The 22,198-nt window shown below is 43.3% G+C and overlaps 1 protein-coding gene across 1 annotated transcript in view; it reads left to right on the forward strand.

Annotated features, from left to right (window-relative positions):
• Positions 1-1,493: 1,493 nt before the first annotated feature.
• Positions 1,494-22,198, forward strand: part of LOC146863944 (tetraspanin-36-like) — a 120,009-nt gene continuing 99,304 nt past the window's right edge. The window contains exon 1 of the mRNA XM_085629715.1: positions 1,494-1,726. Within this exon, the coding sequence (XP_085485841.1) occupies positions 1,667-1,726 (60 nt within the window). The 5' untranslated portion in view covers positions 1,494-1,666. The remainder of the gene's footprint in view (positions 1,727-22,198) is intronic.

Raw genomic sequence — 22,198 nt, forward strand, 5'->3', positions numbered from 1 at the left:
ATCCTACAAACCCCAATCCTGCAGCCACCCCCTACCACCACCCCCCTCCTAAACACAGGACCACTACCAAGCAGTAAATGATGTACCAGGGAAAGGAGGGACCCCCTGTTATGTTGCAGACCTGATAGGGCCCCTTTTGCTTTGCTCCCTAAGGCCACTGTCATTGAAATCCGCGCACCAGGCTTAGTGGGGACCTCTGCCACCTTGGTGCAGAAGCACAGCAGCCCCATATGACTCGCCATTTGCTCATCTTTTGCTCCACACAGACACATACCTAAAATGTAGGGGGGTAACTCTGTTGCTTGCAGGTTTGACTCTCGCAGCAGTGCTAAGCTTCCGCCCCCACGGCGGCGGCCGCCCCTCGGGGGCCAATGAATCGTTGTTCACACACTCTCCACAGCCATCATAGCACAAAGACTGTACTGCCCCCTGGTACATGACACCCACCCCCATGCATGTTGCCCTTTATGCCTAGTACTTTCACAATAAAAGCACTACATCTACCTCACTTGTTCAACATTGCTACCCCAAGGGCCGTCACTCCTCGATATTCACTTCTAATATCGAGTGACCTCAGCACTTCTAACTCCACCCCCCCCCACCAACACCCCATTCTGCCATCTCACCTGAACCTTTTGTTGCAAGTGTTGTTGGGCATCATGGACAGAGTTTAAGTTGAATTGTACACTCCATCAGTCAGCTACTTAAGTGTCATCAGTGGTCCATGGTGGTGGTATCTCATCAAAATAGGAAGAGTTAATCTCTGCACATCACACTTCGAAATTGAGAAGCCATTAAAATTTCCTACTTAGAGCCATTAAAACAAGTATCTGCAATACAATAGGTCTCGCATTTGTGATAATTTAAGCTATTGGCACTATAAATGACAATACTTTTTATTTATGTGTTTAAGTGCATGTTTACCCACTGCTTACAGGTTTTCAAAACACATAAATAAAAAGGCATTGTCATTTACCGTGCCGATAGCTCAAACTCTTGCAAATGCGAGACCTATTGCATTGCAAATTCTTGTTTTATTCTTGGAGCGTTGGGAGTTATCCTAAAGTTGAGGCACAAGTCCAAGATGCTGCTAGAGCGACCATATTAATAGGATCGAAACAGCTCAGGACAGACCAAATAAAATGAACCTTGATGGGCCACATGGTAACCCTACTATTAGCTGACATGTTGGAACTTTGCGGAAGATGCAAAACTGAAAGTCTAATTGCAGAAATGTTACTTTTTTAAAGGGGACATCTTTAAATTCCTCAGTAAAAACTATGCGTAAACACATTCCTCCCGAATGTATACAAATGCTTCTTGTAAATTAATAAAATACAGATTCATTGTTAAGAAATGACATCCCAATATTCCCTCCAGCTGGTGCAGTGGCGAGGAAAGAACTCCGTTTGAAGATGGCGGCTCCAGTAGCATATCATTGTGGAACAAGTGTAGCATGGCTCCCCCAACCTCCTCATCGGGTGAGGGTGAGGGGGTGGGGCAGGGACAGCAGCCACGTGACCCCCGCGGGATAATGCGAGTCATGTGCCTGGTAGCTCACTCTCCGATCTGGCGAACGATAAGAGTCACACAGAGAAGAGGAAGGTGTTTCGGAGACATACAGGCAGCAAGCAACGCAGGACTCGAAGACAACTAAAGTTCAAATATGGACTGCGGGGTGATCACCTCCAAAACCGTACTCATTTTGCTCAGCCTCATATTCTGGGTAAGCGTGTTCTTTCTAAGCGGTGAAAAGTTTAAAAAAGAGCAATAGTCGGAGTCCGTGTAATGTAACTAGGTAGAAGTACGTTCGTACGTTGCAAAACATTTATAAAGAATTAACAAAACTAAATATATTTATGTATACAGACATCTCTAATAAATGACAAATTAGACAAAAAAGGTGCTATCGTTAACGTGTTAAAAAGCATGACAAGTCATTTTGCAGAGAGGATTACAACAGTCGTGTCCGTTTTGAATTCACATTTTTAATCTAGTTGTTTAGAAAAAAATCGGAGAATTGTCTGTCGATGTATTTGTCTAAACTTTGTCTGAAATGGAGTTTGGTGACTACTGAAAGCGCCTGGCTGTTGACATTGACTGGAAAATGACGTTGGGGGAGGTTTGCGTGATGTTAACACGGCGACCGTCACCAATGGACACAACTAGAAACAAAAGAATCTCGCACACATCGTTATTTAGCATACAATGACTCCTTAGTTTGGATCCAGCTATATGCAAACCTGTCTTGACCGTGCTCCAATCAAATAGTCCAGCCCGAACTGCCAGGCATGGTCCTCCCTGAACTGGAATATAAGTAACCCGACTGGTTTCGCTCTGGTTAGTGTGCACAGGACCCAGGTCAGGGAAACACACTTTATTATACTCTGGAACCCAGCTATACCAGATGATGAGTCCTAACTAGTGCGAAACCGGTCCTAGGTTTTTATGTAATCAAGCTATGTGAAATTAAGTCTACTTAAGTGTATTTACCTTGTCGACATTTTGATTACTGAACTTTTGGGAGCATGATATTTAAAACTCCGTTTTCTAGTACTGTGCGGAATTGTTTGCTTCTTTTGACCTTGTACCCTGTGGAAAAGTCGTGGTTATTTTATTGAGGGATCGAAATATCAAGTCTGGAAATAGGAAGTGTAAATTAGTTAAGTGAATGATCTTAGTTCACAATGTTTCAGTTGGTTATTTGCTAGAAAGTTTTTAGGAGACCATTGGTTGTTACGATTTCACACCATGTCTGAATAGCATTAATGTTAAGTATTTTGTTAGTTTCTAGCTCAGTTTTCAAGAAAACAGAGTGTAGCAGTTTCAGTCCATTTTCCTCCACATTGCTTTTAAGGAGCACATATTTTGATATGTTTGCCATTGCGTTTCGTTTTATTTAGCTCATAGCCCAGAAACCTAAATATGAGGATATTATATTCAATCAATCTAGAATGATGGTTGAAAAAATCAGAATAATGCCCTATGTCACATCACATGATGTTGCTGTATAGCAGGCTTCTTCCCATACTCCTACGGACATAAACACCGAGAAATCGGGTCATGATCATGTGTAGACCTTCACCTCAGTGTAGCTCATGGCTGTACTTCTGTGTCATGTCACCTAATATCTCGCACCACTTATAATTCAGGCTTCTACCGTGTGAGAAGGTATTGCCGTTTCCTCTGTTACTTTATTACTTTTATTTAAAATATATGCTGTACCTTATTTTTTTTGGGCCCTTGTACTTGAGGCTTGCCTCCAACCTTCTTTTGTACATATGCATCTAACATCTATTGCCATCTAGACAGAAAACCTTGATGAGGGTTGTGAGAATGTGGGTTTCTGTTGCAGTAATCCAATCCCCCCCCCCCCCCTGCTTTTTTTAATCTTTTTTTTGTTGCCAGACTACTGATGCTCTTTGACTTGATGTGCTCAGGACCCCAGGGCCTGTGTACTTTCCCCAAAACAAAACTCAGTTGGCATCTCTGGCCACATGTCAGCCCCTGGTAAATGGTACCCAGGGCCCTGTGACCAGAGAAGACCCCTAAGGGCTGCAGCACTTATTGTGCCACCCTTAGAGGTCCTGTACCCTGACACACACACTGCCATTGCAGGCGAGGTGTCTTGGTGCAGAACAAAACAGTCGACATGGCACACAACCCTGTGTGCCATGCCCACAAACACTGCCCTTGCATACCTCAGTCACCCCTCTAGCTGGGTGCCCTATGCCAGGGGTGTGGGCACAGGTGGATGTACCCAGGGCCATTCCTGGACACTGTAAGTGCAGTGCTGCCATTAAGAGTATATGGTACTGGGGGGTCGTCATCACAAACTCCACAGCACCATGATGGCTACACTGAAGACTGAGAAGTTTGGTATCAAACTTCTCAGCACATTAAACCCACACTTATGCCAGTGTGGGATTTAATGTAAAATGCACGACCGAGGGCATATTAGAGATGCCTCCTGAACCTAACCAACAACCAGCGTCCTGACTGAGAGGCTGCCTAGGCTGCCGCCCAGCAGACATGTTGCTGGCCCCCTGGCTAGAGAGCCATCCGCTCTCGTGGGCCTGCAACAATACACATCCTGGGCAAAGTGCTAGGTCTCGTCCCCCCAGGATGGGCAGGGGAAGCTTCAAAGGCATGCCACCTTTGTGAGCTTCTCCAGGCCACTTGCCGTACTCAGCAGCTGACCCCCACCGGTTCTGACCCCCACACTGGCGGGAAATCCCAAGGGAGGAAAGGGGTTGTGCCAGCCTCTGCCAACTCCACCCCTCAGGTGAGGGAGGCGAGGTGAAGCACAGCCCCTGGCTCTTGCCATATTGAAGATGGGGAGCCCTACCCAATCAAGACTCGGCTCCTGCCCCCCTCCCACAGGAGAGTGGCAGGCTAGGGGTGTACCCACCCCAGGGAAGGGACCCTTTGGTCCCTGACCTCATCCTACCTGTAGCTCCCCTAAATTTAGTATTTAGGGGCACCCTGAACCTTCCTTCCTCAGATCTCGATTTTGCAACAAGAAGATAGAAGACCTGCCATGCAGCTGCTAACAAGAGGACTATACCAACTGACTTGGCCCAAGCCCTACAGGCCTGTCAACCCTCGAACCTGCTCCTGCTAAAACCCAGCGTCTCCAGCGGTCAGCAACCTCGAAAACCTCGGAGGACCTGCCTGCCTTGCTCATCTAAAGACTGGGACTCCCATGAGCAGTGGTTCTGTTCAAACAACAACCCCTGCTGCCAGCCAGCAACCGCAAATCCAGCACACTCTGTGCCCGGCCTGTGCCTGAGTGAACAAAGAACACTAGGATGTCCCCCCCCCCCCCCGTGACTGTGACCCAGAATCCAGCACCCAAGGACCCTCCTCAACGCCCCTGACGAAGCCTGCAGCCTCACAACCAGGGACCCCTCCAACCACGACCAGCAGAGGGTAAGATTTCCAGACACCAAAAGGCACCCCTGCACCCGGCGCCCTGAAGCCCCCTGTGCCCAACTCCTGGGTGCCTACCTAACCTACAGCTCCCCAACTTACCTCTTGAAGTGGTGGTCGCACCTGAAGAATCTCCGTCCCCGAGCTTGCAGCCTTTGTTCGTCTTGCAGCTTCTCCATTGCAATACATTGAGCGCCCGACAGCTCAAAAGTACCCTGCACCCAGCCGTCCGAGTACCCCTGGGAGTGCAACATCTTTCCTATCTTACTTGCCCTGTGTAAGTGACCAGGAAATCAGCTCCCACAGCTGCGTGGCCTGCCTGCTAGCAGCCACCAACCAAAGGCCCCCTTCCCGCCATAGGCTAACATTGGGCCTAACTCTCTCTGCACCTGGCTGCCCCTGTGTCCCTGAGGGTGTAACAACTGTACCTACCTGACCCTGGGAGACCCCTGAGTCTATGCCCAGAACCTTAACTCTGCCAGTCGAGTACTTACCTGAAAGCCGATAACCTACATTTTCTCCATAGGGTAACATTGATTGGTTTCACTTGGAAATTCTTCTAAGTGTTGAGTTTTGAAACTTTAAAACCTTCACTAAAAATCAGCCGGTAAACAAAATTACTCACCTGTTATTAGGAGAGATCCCAGTGCTGGGTCTTGGTGCACAGCACTGACCCTGAAAAGTAATTACAACTGTACTTGCCGATAACTTGATTTTCCTCCATAGGATAACATTGCCTGGATTTTGCCAGAAACTCTTCTAAGTGTTGATTTTTGAAACAAACAAATATTCCTTAAAAATCGCCTTTGTAACAAAAACTATTTCTTTCAACTGTTTACAGGCAATGCACCAGGGCTGAATCCAGGATCCAGCCCTGAGTAAGAAAATCATACGCAAAGTAATTGAAATTGCATTTACTTAAAAACTCCCATTGAGCTCCATGTTATAATTGTGTTTGAATTGTGTTGCTTATTGCAACAACTGTAACTATTGCATTTAAAAGTCTATTGCTAATTGAAAGTATTAAACTAGAGCATTTCATTCTGAGAAAGTATTTTGATACCTACGTGTGGTTCTTTAATAAAATAACTATATATTTTTATATACAAAACAATGTCCTAGAGTTCAGTTATTGTGTGTGTGAAACCATTTGCTGACTGAGTGTGAACAACGAATGCTTTACACTGTCCTCTGATACTGCCTTACTGCTCGACCAAGCTACCACTTTAGAGAGTAAGGTTATATCTAACTTTAGCCTCTGCCAAACCTCTGGGGACTCTGTACACCCTGTACCTTACTTTGATGCAGTATATACAGAGCCACGTTCTTACAATGGGGGGAGCAGAGGTTTTGGCTGTTAAAGTTAAATTGGAGCCCGAGACTGCATGCACAGATGCATTTCTCAAGTGTCTCTTTGTATGAGGCCAGTTTATTCAAAACAACGATTCTACGACAGCAAGGAACTGTTTGCTGCTTAGGATTAGTGTAGCTCCCATACTGTTTTCCTAACTGATTCCCTACAAGAGACTCTTGGATCTAAATTGAGTTTTCGCATCACTCTGGACATGTTTGCCATCAGTAAAGATTCATTAAGCACCGGTCGAGGTATATTTAAGGAAAACTGAGCTGACCATCCATAGAAGTTCTGTGTTTTTCTGTGCGAGCTTTAGGTCATCTAAGGTTTTTATCGAATACCGTATTAATAGACGAAGTAAATTATATTAAGGGCTAAAAATGTCAATATTTTTAAGTACAGATGTTCTTATAATGGACCCTGGACTGTGCTCTATGTAATGTCAGAGAAGCAATGTGTGAGTTAGTTTATTGAAGAGCAGTAGGCTTTAAGTGGAACTCCAACGCAGTTGAATCTAAATATAGGGCTAGCAAAATATCATCATAAAATATTGTTTACAAAAATATTGTCTCGTTGGGTGTACATTTTCTACTATTCACTCAATTTGGATGACGTTTTTGTAAATGTTATGTAGAGTACAACATATCGGACAATACGTTGGTTCCAATATTTAAATGGCCGGCCTTGTGTGCATAGAGGATCCTCTCTTGTCATTGTAGTCCACATCATGAGCTTAATTGCACCGTTTACTTCTAATTTTACCAAAATGCTTGTAAGATTGATAGGTTATATGAAACAGTAACTCTTTAATCCTGTTATGTGCACCTTTGCAATAGAGTAACCAAGGCCCACCCTCATGAGTTCACTGTATAAGCACAGGTTGATAGTTCATGCGAGGTCACTGCATCTTAGTTGCACTTTCGGCAGTTGTTTAAGAGCTTCATTCTTTCTTGTGCTTTCTGAGAGGATTATACTAGTCTACTAAAGTAAGAGTTTCTTTTTTGTTACAGCCAATGTTCGTTTTAAAATTGTAGAACCACTGTTCACAAGTTGTGTGTTGTCATTCATTTAATATGTGATCCTGTTATATCTTGTAAACTGTTTGCTTCTCAGTGTGTGCCCTTTGACACAATCTTGTAAAACGACATGTTCCGTTTCTGTGTGCAGTAAACACTTTTTTTTAACTTCCAAATGTTTGTATTAAAATAAGCACACTCGTGATGCATTTCCCCCTCCGGCTTTGAAAAACAAAATAGTAGTTGAGCATCATTATTGAACAATGAATTGCAAGCTTTTTATTTTATAAGAAAACCAGACAAGTGAATTTAAAAAAATAGAAACGAGTCCTAAATGACTATGGGTGGAATCAAAGTAAAAGAGGGATGAATAAACATCGTAATCAAGAGGCTGCAAGTTTTGAAAATTTCCCTCACAACAGAGACTACACTTTAAATTGTACCGTTCATTAAAATCTTCTTTTTGTCCGCTAATGCCAGTTTCTCTCATTTCCCGCTAATTCCAGCTCTTCATGTTAAATATCTATGCAACATGTTCTCATCACACCTGCCACCAGTAAGTGCTGTGCTCAGTGACCGTCAGCATTTGCTGAAGTGACTGTCCAGCAATATGAATTACATACTTTGTATGTGTTTATTCATAAATGTGTTTGGAATATGTAGCCAAGTGCATTAACGTTTTTTTGGTGCTCTACAAAGCATTTGGATATGCACGATTTGTAACCACATCCGTGTCTCACTTTTAACAGTATCAGCTGATGGGACTCAACTATTTGGTGAGAACAATATTTACTACAGCAGACGACTTGAACTACTCTGATAGCAATATCCATAATATGCATTGTCCACTATGTTGCTATGTGTTTCTTTTAGTTTCTATATAAATAACTTTTTAAAAGTTTTTTTTGTTGCTGTAGAAGGTGGAAGACCGCGTTCGCACTATATACTCGCCTGTAAAATACCTACCTATTGAAGAAACTGCCAGATCTTAATATTCATTTAATGAATGAACATAAGCTTTATAAAGCGCGAACTTAGCCCAGGGGCGTCAAGGTGCTGCGGAAAGGGGTCAGGAGAACCGAGGTGCACATATTTACTAGGCTTACAGAGTTGACAGAGTGAAAAGCCAGGTCTTCAAGGCTTTACGGAAGAGAGAATGAGATTCCAGAGCCGAGATTGAGAGAGGAAGGGAGTTCCAAAGTTTAGCCGCAGCCAAAGAGAAGGCTCTGCCGCCCCATCTAGCTTTCCTAAAACTTGGATTCAAAATTTCAAGTGAACTGAAGTTTATCATCTTGCTACAGGTAGAGAATTTCTAATCGGGCACTGTGCACATAACATCCCACAGTAGCCTTAGAACATTATAATCCAAGAATTCCTTGTTGAAGTCAAGAAATTGGGACTAGAGCAGGTCGTCTTCTTTTTGTGGAAATGTAACGGGTTTACAGAATATTTTGCTTAATCTGTTGGTATACCCCCACCAAATATTCTGTCTTCAGCAAATGGATCCTGCAGCAGGTCATTGTATACCTCTGTCCGCAGTCTTGTGTCTAGCGATGAGCACCTCTTTTCCAAAGAGACATTTTGTAAATATGTGAAAAAATAGAAAAAGGAAATGATTCACACATTCCACTGAGTCTTTACGGACGGTTGCTCTTTTATAGTTCCAGTTTCTGTTGCACATGTATTGCTTTCTTTATTAAGTACACATTTTATAACAGGTCACTGGCTTAGTAGTTTGCCTTGTCTTGATTGTGTTTTGAAATAGTCTGATTATAGTTTGTACCCTTGTCATCCCACTAACTGCCTACTTTAACTTTCTAACTGGCTCTAAAACCAGTATGTAGGCATAGGAATTAGAACTACACTCCTACTATTACCTTGCAAGCGCCCTTCCCACTGTTTCCAACAGGAATCGACTGGACCGCACCCTTCTCCCTAATCACTTATTCCGTTCACCTTGTGAACGGGGATCTAGAGTGCGAGTACATTTTCTACTGTTTGTTTTTGCTTTGCATTCTGGTACCCGTATCACATTCCAAGAGTGTTTCAAGAAATGTAACAATGCAAAGCAAAAAAAAAAAACTGGCTGGGGGAGGTACTCGCTTGGTTGATTTTTAAGTTGTCTTAACAGTTAGCAGCTAATAGTTTATACACCATATCTTTGGATTTTAATTACCAGTTCCAACAATTCTTAATGAACTACTAGATTTCCTTAACTTCTCACTTCCTTTGCTGCCTGACTTTTTCACCTGTCCATCTTTCTGCCTGGGTGTTTGGTGAGACAGGCACTGTACCCTTGGGGAAACAAATCATCAAGACCTGCTTACTTGAATGTTTAATGCTTCCCTTCTCTCCAGTTTCTGCCCTCTTTGGCTCAGAATAACCACGTCTGCACTCTCCATATTTCTTCTCATTCTCAGGCTGCTCTACTACGCTCCTGTCTCCGTTTACTTCTGTAGATCCACCCAAACAATCACATGTAGAGTGGTTCTACCATCCAGCGTCCCCAAAATCTAAGGTGATTCCTGTCCTGGTCGAAACCTGACCAATACATGTTTGGCACCTTTTTTTATTGAGAGATGCGTGGGAATGCCGGATGGTAGGACATTTGCTATTATCTATTTATCCATATGTTTTGCTTGCTGTTGTAACTTATGATTTGCAAAAAAGCCCTTCCTCGCAAACGCATAGAATTTGGATAATCCTACATTTGGAGTGGTGCAAATGTTTCATATTGCCCAAACTCAGATTTTGGGTACATTTTAAAATGCATAGTCTTTTGCATACCCAATTTATGTTCATTAGATTTATAATTATCTAGTGATACATGGCTAGTACAAAACGTAAAATCTTTCTAAGCCGCGGCTCGGCTGTTGACTCAGTATTTAAACAAATTGCAAACTATTTCTCTGCAGGCCATAACAGTGAAGTAGATAAGTCTTCAATACTAAAAGTTAAATATGAAAAAATATTTTGCCTATTTTTTTCACTACTTAAATTCACTATTTTTTTAAAAAAAATTACGTTTCAACAGTCTGTTTCTCTTAAATTTTACTTGCAATTTTAAGTAATAGGACGTTACACAATGACACGTGTCATCATTTCATAAGTCTTCCAATCGTGTATCATCATGTCTATAAGGCTCAATCTGTACAGCATTTATGCCAACTGTATCCACATGGTAAGCAGCCCAGCCAGCCCCATAGATTCTGATGACTCCCCTCGACCCAGCACCCTCGGGTAACAATTACATTGCATTTAAAAACAAGATAGTCACATTTGTCTTTCCCACCCAGATAAGTACATTTGCAGATGGTCCCCGATTGTGAGGCTTTTGACAGGAGGGAGAAATCTTTGAGCTTGTCCTCAAACTTGAACTGATTGCCTCTACATCCAGATAATGCCAACTCTTCGCTTTCCATAGTAGCAGCGCCACTGCAGTGTAATTCCTGTATGGTTTAGGGATGTATTTAACATATCCTAAGAGTGCAACAAATGGAGATTGCTCCAGTCTCCTTTCAGTCATTACATATATTTGTGGCCAATAGGCCTTGATGGTTGGGCACTCCCATCCATCAAGGCTAAATGAATAAATACCAAGTTTGGAGCAGCACAACACCAGCAACTCCAATTCAATTGTCAAATTTTACCGTGCCGAATGGTGTATAATGGACTTGATGAATACATTTATAATGAATTATTCTATGCCTTCCATTAGGAAATGTCTCCCTAGTTTGCTGACGGCATTATGTCCACTGGATCGCCAAACCTTTTCTCCCCAAATCTTGGGCCCATTTATCTCTAGCATGGGTGTGCCCTGCTTCCAAATCATTTAGTACGGAGTAATACTTATTAGTAATCCGCTTAAATGGGAATAGCTTTGCTATTTCCACTCCAATTTCCACTTTTCAGTCGTATCTAGCGAGGAAGGGAATATCTCACCAATAGTATGGCACAGCCTGCGACATAACAGAATATGCACCGGGGTGCACAATTCCTTGGCAGTGTATTCTTCTTGGTTAATGTTTCTTTTGGTAACCTACAGGTCTCCCTGATTTTTGACTGTCCGTGACTGAGATGTTTTTTCGCTGTTGGTTCACCTAATACCTCATTATGAAGGTTGGTAATCCATTACATTTACAGAGAATATCCTTCACCAATTGTACAAATCTCAAGCAGCCTTGACCAAACCCAAATTGTGCAATTTACTGTATGAACTCTTTTTGTTAGGCTTGTTATCTACATGATTATGGTTTGAAGAGGCATCTGATCCACCAACCGTTATAACAATCTTCAGTTTTATAGTTTTGGAATGTTATGAAAGAGATACAATTGCCGGCTTAACAGCGCCATCATAATTAAGTCCACTCGCCCTGTCATTGATAGTGGTAGTGTATACCAATTTTCTTTTATGGACGCCGTAGTTTACATACATTTGCCATACTTCTCCCTAATAAGGTTCATGTGCCGGTGGTATTGTATATGCAGGTTTTCGGATAAAGAAGTCTTGCCATTTTATTGTACAGTCTAATTCTTGAGGGTGTGTATTTCTGGTTAGTGGTAAATTAATCCTTTTAGTCCAGTTGATATTTAACCCTGACCATCTGCCGTAATTTGTGATTTTGCTTTCATGCGGTTAAGATTAAGTTATGGGTTTTTAACTAATAAGAAAATCAGTGGCGGCTGCCACTGAGTAGCACGGGTGGAGAAATAGAAAAATAAATTACAAAAATTACTTCCCTTGCTGCTGGCTTGAAGCAGGAAGCACACCCATGCTTCCCTAAGCCAATCACAACACTGAAATGCAGCGTTGTCATTGGTCTGAGTGCCGTGGTTTGGCGCTTAGACAGGCAGTGGGAGACTGTGCGTGTTCCTCACCAGTCTGTGTATTGCAGCCTGATGGGGAACAAGCAAAGTGCGCATGGCTGTTTAGCCTGCCCAATAAGGCCGGCCAAACATCCATGCCCACTTAAGGTCCCACCACTCCTCCCTCCCCTTGCTGGCTGTGACGACAGCCAATCCCACCCTGCAAACCTGCCAGACTACGGAAAAATAAAACGATAATAAGTGTTATATATCACTTTATTTTTCCTTTTTCCACTGCGTAAAATGCAGTGGGGTGGTGCATCTGCATACAATGCATCAGCATACAATGAATAGTAGGATTCTTCAGACTCCAAATTGTATGTCTAGGCAATGATGAAATTCTCTAAGCAACTAGCTAGGAGCTCTTTTGCCAAAGCAAATGAAATTAGTGACTAAGAGCATGCTTGTCTTGTACCTCTTAACTTTTATTGGATGAACATTTGATTATTTATGTTGATATATTTATATTTTTCTTTTTGTGTGACGGGGAAAGTGTAGAGCGTCTTAGTTGAATTGATAAATTAGGCCATGGCAATGACATTTGGTTCAATTGGTGTGTAACTGCAACCAGTGTTTGCAAGTTATCAACTGTCAACCTGCCCAAGATGACTGTTCTGCACAATCCACACAAGGGAGGCATTATCTTGTTGGCTATCATTTGTGCAAAGGATGTGTTGTCCACATTTATCAGGGGCAGAAATGTATACGATTCGTATAAGTGAGGGGGTTTACCAGGTTTAGGGGGAGTAATGCCAATTGCTTCCTGGAGAGACTAGGCGCAGCAACTCAGTCCTGCATCTCCTTAGACATTAATAGTAAGGGGTGAGTTCTGCATTTTACATATAAAACTCTTTTGGCAGCCCAGTACTGCCCGGTGCGTTCCTATTTTTCATGACTTTCTCTTTTTATTTCCTGTAGTATGATGGATGCAAACATAGTGTCCTGCTCTGCTGTTTCTACCCAGGGCAATCTATCCCTGTCCAAGTCCTTGCGAATGCTCTAGGTGTCTGAGGTTATTTGTGCAGTTCGGCATAAAATTAGGTAAATGCTGTTAAAATGTCTGTTTGCTAGTGTAATAGGTCTCCCTGTTCAGTCTCTATCTGAAGCTGCCCACTGGGGGCAAATGAGGCTGTGCGGAGTGTGAACTGGGCGTTCGTCCTCCAAATATCTTTTGACTGATCCATTGTTACCTACCAATTTAATTTCTCTGTTAGCCGCATCCGTAAAATTCTATCATTGGCGTGTGCCTCTAATAGTAGTTTAGGGTCATTGGATGTGCTGTGTATGTTGCTATGGTCCTTTTTAGGTCTTGCCTGGCCCAGCGCATGCGCTGGTCTGGCGAGACTTATTGAGAGGGCTCCAAAAAGTGCTACCAGGCCAGCCTAGAGCTACAGTGCATGTGCGCCACTTTTACCATGATTACTTTCACTTTAGCGGCCGCACGGCCGCTTTGATGTTTGATCGCTATTGCGATCACTTTCACTTTTGCGGCCACACGGCCACTTGGCATAGCCAATAGGTCTCGCTTTTTGGACCTTATAAGTGTTTAGTTATGCAACTGTTGCATGACTAAACACTTATAAGGTCCCAAAGGCGAGACCTATTGGCTATGCCAATGCTTGTTTTCTGTCTCATGGGCATTGTCTATTTTGAGTACCAACACACTTTGGTTTCTTTACTTCTGTTATAGAGTGGTTTTAGAACGCCGGGGCCATTGTGTCCCTTCTTTATTGAGTTAATGAAAAAGCTACTTCCTGCCATGCTTTATACGACCATCATGTATCATTCCACATTATGCTATTGATGGTTGTACCAATCAAAGGCCATTGACTTTGCTTATTAACTGCTGCAACACTAGTGTGCCTATTGACAGTCCACCTCCCTCATTCCTCTTCCCTTCATTTGTCTGACCGATGGATTTGGAGTTCTGTTCTGCCACCGCTCATGTTGGAAACAGGGTGGAGACCGCAAAGCAGGAGACTGCATCTCTCATGCTACAGATAATAAAAAGCAGTTGCAAGGAGTTTAATTTATTGACTGTCGTATATTGGCATGTTTGTAACAAGTAGTTTCTGCTATTGGTATAGCCGTCCCTTTGTATTATGGCCATCTGTCCTGTGGAATATGCCCCCCTCATCTGTTGGTCATGATCACCTTAGCTACACTCCTAAGGACATCCCACAGAACGCCGTGTTCTGCTTTTTCATTGAAATCTTGCTGTGGGGCCTCTCTAATCCATGCTTTTACCGTGGGGTCCAGAAATGTTTAATTAACCTGCCATTCTGGTGTTTTTCCTTAATGCTCCTGTCTCCAGATCTTACAGTATTATGACGGAGTGGTTGGTTAAGGTAATTCTTCCTAACTCAGAATCTAAAATTGCAAGAATCAGTGAGTTATCTATACGAAATAAATCTATTCTTGTGTATTTGTCTGAAGTAGAGTGTAATTTAACATCTTCATCATTAAGATGGTGTATTCTCTATGCCATGCAACAGTGTGGTGGGGGTTGGTGGTTTGTGGAAGCGTACTATTGAACAATCATAACTTCTGTCTTGTCCCCACTCAGCTTCAGGAACTTACATGACATCCACTCTGCCACTTTAGTCATGCAACTGAGAATATTCTTGGATGCTGACGACGAACCCTTAGGGGTTGACACCATGATCTGCGTGTCATTTGCATATGACACTACCTCTAGCCCAAAGGAGAGAATCATTGCTGCTAGGGGTGCCACATAATGATTGAAAAGTGCAGGGTTCACCGATGAGCCCTGCGTAACTCCACAGGGTAAAACAAAGGATTCAGAGTAGAAGTGCTGTAATTTCACCCTTTGAGATCTTTCCTTCAGAAATGAGGACAGGAGGGTTAGACCCTGGTTGGATATGCCAAGATTCTGGAGTCTGTCCAGCAGCAGTGTAGGCGAGATGGTATCAAAGACTGCCGACAGATCAAGGAGTATCCGCACCACCCCCTGCCCTGCATCCACAGTGCGCCTGATGTAGTTGGTGGCTGTTATTCGGGCGGTTTCCGTCCCATGGTGTTTCCTAAAGCCGAACTGAGTCATTAAGCCAAAGTTGCTATTCCGCAGTTTCCTTCAACTGGCTATTAAGATGCATCTCCAGGATCTATGCAGGGACAGGGAGCAGGGAAATAGGACGGTAGTTCATACAATCCCCGGGGTTTAGGTTAGATTTTATTAGACGAGTCCTAATAATGGCTTGCTTCCTACTACGAGGATAGGATGCGGATAGGATCACATTATTCATTCATTTACAAAGAGGTTCTGCTATGATGATGACTGCCATGTGAAGAGTTGCTGGAGGGCAGGCTTCTAGGGGTGATCCTGCATGGGTTTTCAAAAGATATTGTGTGACCTGTTGGGACAAAAGGGTAGCGAATTTAGAGAGACCATTGGTGTTGATGATTAAGCCAGATCGCACCTCCGGGGCAGTTGTAGTATGCCTACCAGAGACCACGGGGTGACTGGACAGCCTAGAGTTGGGATCAAACTCAGTGTAGATATCCATGATTTTGGACTGAAAAAAGGTTGCTAGCTGATCACAAAAAGCTTGTCAATATCTGACTGTGCTCTGGGTTGAGAATCTGAGAGCTATTGTACTAGTCCAAATAATTTTTTAGTGGAGGATGACTTTTCTATTTTATAGGTACAGTATTTAGACTTTTCTTCCGTCACTAAACATTAGATAGTTATTTCCATTAATTTTATTCATACAAATATAATATTTTTCCTATGAACACCTATATCTACATTTAATCTTGAATTGATAGTTTCACATTCGTTCAACTAAACCAGTAGATATGTTAAAAATGCAATATATTTCTCAATTCAGAGTCTCTTCAAAGACGCTTATCGCATCTATTTACTGAAAGGCCTTGATCCTTTTGCAGTGGAAGTCAAACATCCATATAGCGTAGCTATATAGACCTTTGCCAATAGTTTTTTGTTGTTCTAGGATTATAGCATTTCAGGGGTTGCATCATGCACACGTTTTGTGGTGTGCTACCACTTCTTCAGAACTCTATGCTCTCAGAACTGTGTATGCCTTTTATAGCTATCGCTGACCTTGATTATACATTTTGATGTGATGGTTCCTGTGGATACTAATATTTCATATATATTTAAGATATAGATTCTTCACATGTTCTCTGCGATGAATCGATTTGTCGAATCAATTGCAGGATATCTAGTATTACTCACACTTCATCAAACTACAGATGTGATACCCCCAAAATCTCCAGAACTGCTAGGCACAGCATCCAGAATGAACTCAATTTAGCGATTGCTTCCCACAAACCATGTTTAGAGGCTATATAAACCACTGTGGTGTGCAGCGATTAAACAGTTCCCACCTTTCATGGGAGAGTTCAGACCCTGAACGTTCACATTAAGTAGGGTTAAGACCCTAACCCTTGTATCAATTGTTGATAAAGTTTGACCCGCTGGTAGGATATCTCAATATTATTTAATACCACTTTTTAAGGACAACCGTGTTCTATGTGCCAGATAGTCTGTATGTTTGTTCACCTTAAATAAAATCCATGTGTTATCACCATTGTTACTTGTATCTAAACCATCTCAGTCTTTCTCTCTTACACCACCCCTCTGGGTCAAAAATAGTAAAAAGAGAAAAACCTCCATCTGAACGTCACAGATGAGGGCTTCCTTGTTCCAACCGTAAACATTTCTTGGTTCTTCTAAAGTCTTTGCTCTGCCTTGTGAGCTTTGCTTCTTTCTTTACTTCTGAATATTGCCTTGGTTGACAGGCAACATTTAAAGACTTTACAAAAGTTACAATTGTGCTGCATATCATTTTTGTAAGGACTGCAAAAACCACTAAACTTATAGGGCTGAGCTTTTCACAACATAGTGCCCGGTTGTAGGGAAGTGGGGTATTATGCAGTGAGACTGGTTAGGCTTCACTATGTGATACTCTCACGATACCCCATATGGGTCCGTTGGATTCCCACTAATGAATCCTTAGGTCAGTCCTAGTAAAGTGGCACAGAGCAGCCCAGCTTTACTAGAGGAACATGTGTTAAGCATTTCAGAGTACCAACTTGGACAATAAATAATTGACACGACTTTAAAGAAATCAGATACCAATTTATAAAAATCAAGCAGATTTTTTAAATATAAATTTAGACACCAAAACAAACGCAATTGGACGAGTATAACCGGGGTTACGCATTTTAGAAGGAAAAATCTGTTCAATTCACTACAACAAAACGTTAGCGTTATGGTCAATGGAGAAAAGCACTAGTGACAATTGGTCACATGAAGGTGGAGTCCAGTGGAACCCACTGGGGGGTAAGGTGATACGGGTTCCAGGACCAGGCCACGCCAATCAGTCAAACTTTACCTGGCTCATAGGGCTCTGGTGTAGAGTGCTGCTGGCTGGTCGTGGTGCTGAAGGGTGGTCTGGGGGGATGGTTTTTCCACTTAGATGGTGTTGATGAGGAAACGTATGCTAAAAAACAATAACCGGGCCACTGAGGTGTCAAGTTGAAGATGCTGCGGAGGTCCCTTGAGGTGCCGTCTTGAACAAAGGTAGTGGTAGCTGGACTTGCCACCTATAAGCCTTGACCGTGGCAAAGTCAGCTTGAAATTATTCCGACGTCCTGGAGCGGGGAAATGCAGTAGCCACCTGAAACTTGCTGGAGGTCAGGACTATCTTCCTACAATGCTGTAGACCATTTACTTTTGGGAGGTCCCTTGGCGAGCCCTATAGCCAGTGACTCTTTGATTCCGGGATCGTTCGGTGCCTACTGGCTGCAGGGGATTAGTGCCCCTAGTTTAAGGGAGTTCTCGATTTGTCTTTGGCTCTCAGAGAAGTTCCTCGTGCTGGCGGAACCGTAGTCTGGGGTGAGTCACAGTTGTGCAGTTGCAGTATGGTTGCCATAGGAGCAGAGTATCGCAACTTCGCATTGTGCAGTTCGTGAAGTCAGACTCTTGTCTCTTCTTTGCCCTTCCTTGCAAGTTGAATCATCTGAGGTTCTGGTGCCAGGGGTAGGGGCATCTGATCTATATTAAAAATAGTGATGTACCGCCACCATTGTTTGGGTGGGGGAGGGATAGGGGTGGGTGTTGTTGTGTTTTTCTTGTTTGTGCTTTTACTTGGAGACTCTTCGCTTAGGGCCCTGCTATTTCAATGTCCGTCCTGGACTGGGGGGCCTTCCTGCCTCCCATCGCAAAGAAAGATGGGAGACAATCAGGCGGACTGGCTCTTTCCCTTGCCACTTGAGGTTGGCTGATCTCGCTTCCAGTCGTTATAAGGAACTGTAACCCTCATTTGATAACCCTTCAACGACGGCAGTGAACTCCGATTGTATGTTTCTTGCTAGCCGCTTATGTTTTTCTTACATCTGCTAATCCCCCCCCCGCGAGGGGCTACTTTAGCCTTATTGTTGACTATGCCAAGAACAAAAAAATTTAATAAACAAACGTTTGACAAAAATAGTGCTGTGACCTTGCCACTCGTGGTGAGGGCAAAGTAGAGTTGAATCAGTTTGCACTGCTCCTGCAGGCCTGCTGTTATCAGTTTACTTGGGTCACTCAGGGTGACACAATCAGTGCTACAGGCCCTCGTGACCCCTTCAACTCTCATGCCCAGGGTACCACTTTCCAAGGACTTAAAAGGAGGTCAAAGTCCTTGACAATAGGGGTTACCTATTTGCATGCATCCGTTTCAGGGAAGGAGCACTGGCGCCTGGTTAGAAGCCTCCAGGTCACTTTCAGAGTCATACCCATCAGCATTGAAGATAAATGTGTGGCCATTTTCCCACACCAGTTTGGTGCATTATACTGAACATAACTTTTAACTAAGCCTGATTCTCCTGGAATAAATATTCTTGAAGTTAGCCCTTTGGCTTGGACCCTCATTATGTTGCACTCATTCATGCAATGCACAAAGTATTGTAGGCAATGCTAGTACAGCGGCTGTAAGTATTTGCTGGTTATTACAAATAGCAGAAAAGGTCGTCCGGATCTTACTGTATCCCACAATATCAAAGCTGTTCTTGAGTTCACATTATGAAACCATAAAACTGGCTGATAATATACACTGCCTTAGCACATAAACTGTCATTCTTATCTTAATAAAGCACATAAAACTTTAGTAACCTCCCATAAATCTCACGTGGGTTCCATGTCTTTGACTTATTATAGTTCTGTATAGCACGTTTAATGTTGAAAGAACAGTGCATGATAACCTAGATGAGAGTTCTGGGTATAACAGGACCACAAAATATGATCCATTTGTTGTAGGGCTATTGTAAGGCAGAAGAGATGAGTTGAGTAGCGAAGAAAAGGAGTGCAAAAGATCTAGGCTGACCTTTACAGATTTCATTATATGGAGATTGTGGATCCTATTGGAGTGCCTGTAAGAATCCTCCCTATTAAATCAGGCGCTGCACGTTTAGCGCACATTTTACTGGCTGCCTGATCTGAGCAAGAACAGTGTCTGTCAGACTGACCTTTGCCCAGTCTGGCAGACACTTTTTATTTTGTGTAAAAAGATTGGGGGTGGGGCGGGGAGCTCTTCGCCCTGAAGGATGGGCTGCTGAGGTTTGTGATACTGCTATCTCTTGCACCATATATCATGTTGATTCTCCCTCCGGTCCTAGGACCAAACACTGACTCGGGTGTTAACCATTCCTAGGCTGCATGACTATTTGCCAAATGCATTTTGATGTTGCTGAGTTGTTCGCCATGTATAGATATTGAGTCTGTGTACTACAACGTCCATCAAAACCAGGCAGGGTTGTGAGGGTGTTGGTTGAATGTAGTGATACATTGTACAAAAGTATATTTGATATTTTTAAAAACCTCTTTCACATGATTGTATATTGATGCCTATATCCTCAGGTAGCCATTTTGTTGTAACTTCCTCCCTTGGTATGTTCCACCCACCCCTCCCCTTTACCCTACTATGGTACAGTCGTGGAATGTTGGAATGAAGTCGACCTTAGAATGTTGTCAACCGACTTCTGTTCAGAGAGATGCTGTAACTGACAAGCTGAGGATGCGTCTATGGTTTTAACTAATAAAGAAGTTAATCTTTCCACTTACCTGCGTGGTCACTTGCTACATTTGCCGACGAGTTACAAGGGATGCTGTGACAGGGACGGCGGTGCATCCTCCCCTGTAGTTATGCAGCTTGCAGTTGGTGATAAGGACTTGACAGCATCTGGATTGTGAGTAAAAGGGCACAGCAACAGCGGTTAAGCGGATTTATCGGCCGGTTGCCGTGGAGGTTGTGGATGTCGATACAGGAATTGAGAAAGTGTGTCACAGAGGTTCGGCACATTGGAGGTCTTCAGGGTGCTCACAGGGGTTGGAGAGCGAGAAAACCCTCATGTTGAGCGTTGCGAGGGGGATTTGGAGCTGGAGTATCGGAGAGCCTGTGGTGGTTTGAAAAAGAATTTACGGCGGAACCCTTGTGAGCGTTTTACTTAGCGGGTGGTGGACATCCGTCACACCTCGACTAAGAAGTACAAATACATTGAGGCCGATCTGTGTGTGGGAGCAGCGAGACGGCGCGACGGCTGATAATCAGTAATTGAGGTGGCGAGGCAGCCGTGTTGGTAACGTGAGCGATGGACTTTTTGAACATAGCTCAACCAGATTACGTGGCAGTGCATCGGGATACGGCATATCGTGAAAGGAGAGGAGAGAGCATTCGGAGAGGACGGGGGGCTTTTACCTCGTCGGGAACGGTGTGCACATCCTTCCCAGCGTGAGGCGGCTACGATCTCCCGTGAGGTGTTTCCTGTCAGCGGTGCACATCCTTCCCAGTGTGAGGCGGAAAAGATCTCCTGTGAGGCGTTTCCCGTCAGCGGTGGAGGCGTCGCTCTTCGCATCGCAGGCCAACCAGAAGGAGGAGGACGCGAAGATTCATCGGAGAAACAGGACTGTTAACGCTCAGAGGTTGAATTTTTTTTTTTTTTTTTTAATTTTAATTTTTGGGCTGTTGGGAAAGACTTCGACAAAAGTAAACTAACTGTTCATTCTTGTGGTATTTACAGTGAGTAGAGCACGATTTAAGTGGGAGTGAATGAGAATAGTTTTTTTTTCTTTCTTTCTCTATAAAGGTGTTCTCTCAGAGTATATTCAAGGTAAAACGAACGGTTGAACAGTAAAGACATTAAATAGATATTTCAAGCTGTCACCTAGGAGTAAATTTGTATTATACTACTGGCTTGCTGTTTGAGTGAGGGGTATTTAGAGTGCCAAGGCTTATAGTTTGTATTCTGGGAGACATGGCGGGAGCGGGAATGAGCCATCCTCCCCCATTTTTGAATGATCTAGGTGAACCAGAAATTCCGTGGAAGAGATGGGTTGGAATTTTTAAATCATATTTGATTGCAATAGGTGGAGGAAACTTTTCAAACATACGGAAGCAGCATATTTTGTTGCACAACTTGGGCATACAAGGTAGAAAGGTGTATGAGGATGTGACAGGGAGGTCGGTTGAGGATGATCCCTTGGAGGAAGAGGAAGGTGTGGATGTGTATGAGTATACCTTGAGGAAGTTGGAGGCGCACTTCAAAGTAAAAATAAATGTGGTCCTGGAGAGACAAGTTTTTCAAGCGCTATCAAAAGAGAGATGAGAAAGTGTCCCCATATGTAGCAGTTTTGCGGGGGATGGCCGCCACATGTGAGTTTGGTGCACTCACTGACTCCCTTATAAGGGACCAATTGGTGAGATGCACAAATGACAAAAAGGTGCAAGAAGAGCTTCTCACAAGGAATCCGGATCTAGAGGAGGCCATTAACATAGCTAAAGGTTTAGAGCACACTGCACAGTGTATGAGAGAAATGAAAATTGGTGGGGCAGTAAAAGATAAGTTGGAATGCAAAGAGGGAACCAACAGTGAGGCTGTGTGTATAGTGGATGAAAAAAAGAAGGAAGGGTCAAACAAGAGAACAAGTAATTTACAATGTTTTAGATGTGGTAGTCCTAACCATTTGGCGAATAATTGGAAGTGTCCCGCAAGAAGTATTGTATGT

Source organism: Triturus cristatus, chromosome 2_1 (genome assembly GCF_964204655.1).
Source record: "Triturus cristatus chromosome 2_1, aTriCri1.1, whole genome shotgun sequence".
NCBI lineage: Eukaryota > Metazoa > Chordata > Amphibia > Caudata > Salamandridae > Triturus > Triturus cristatus.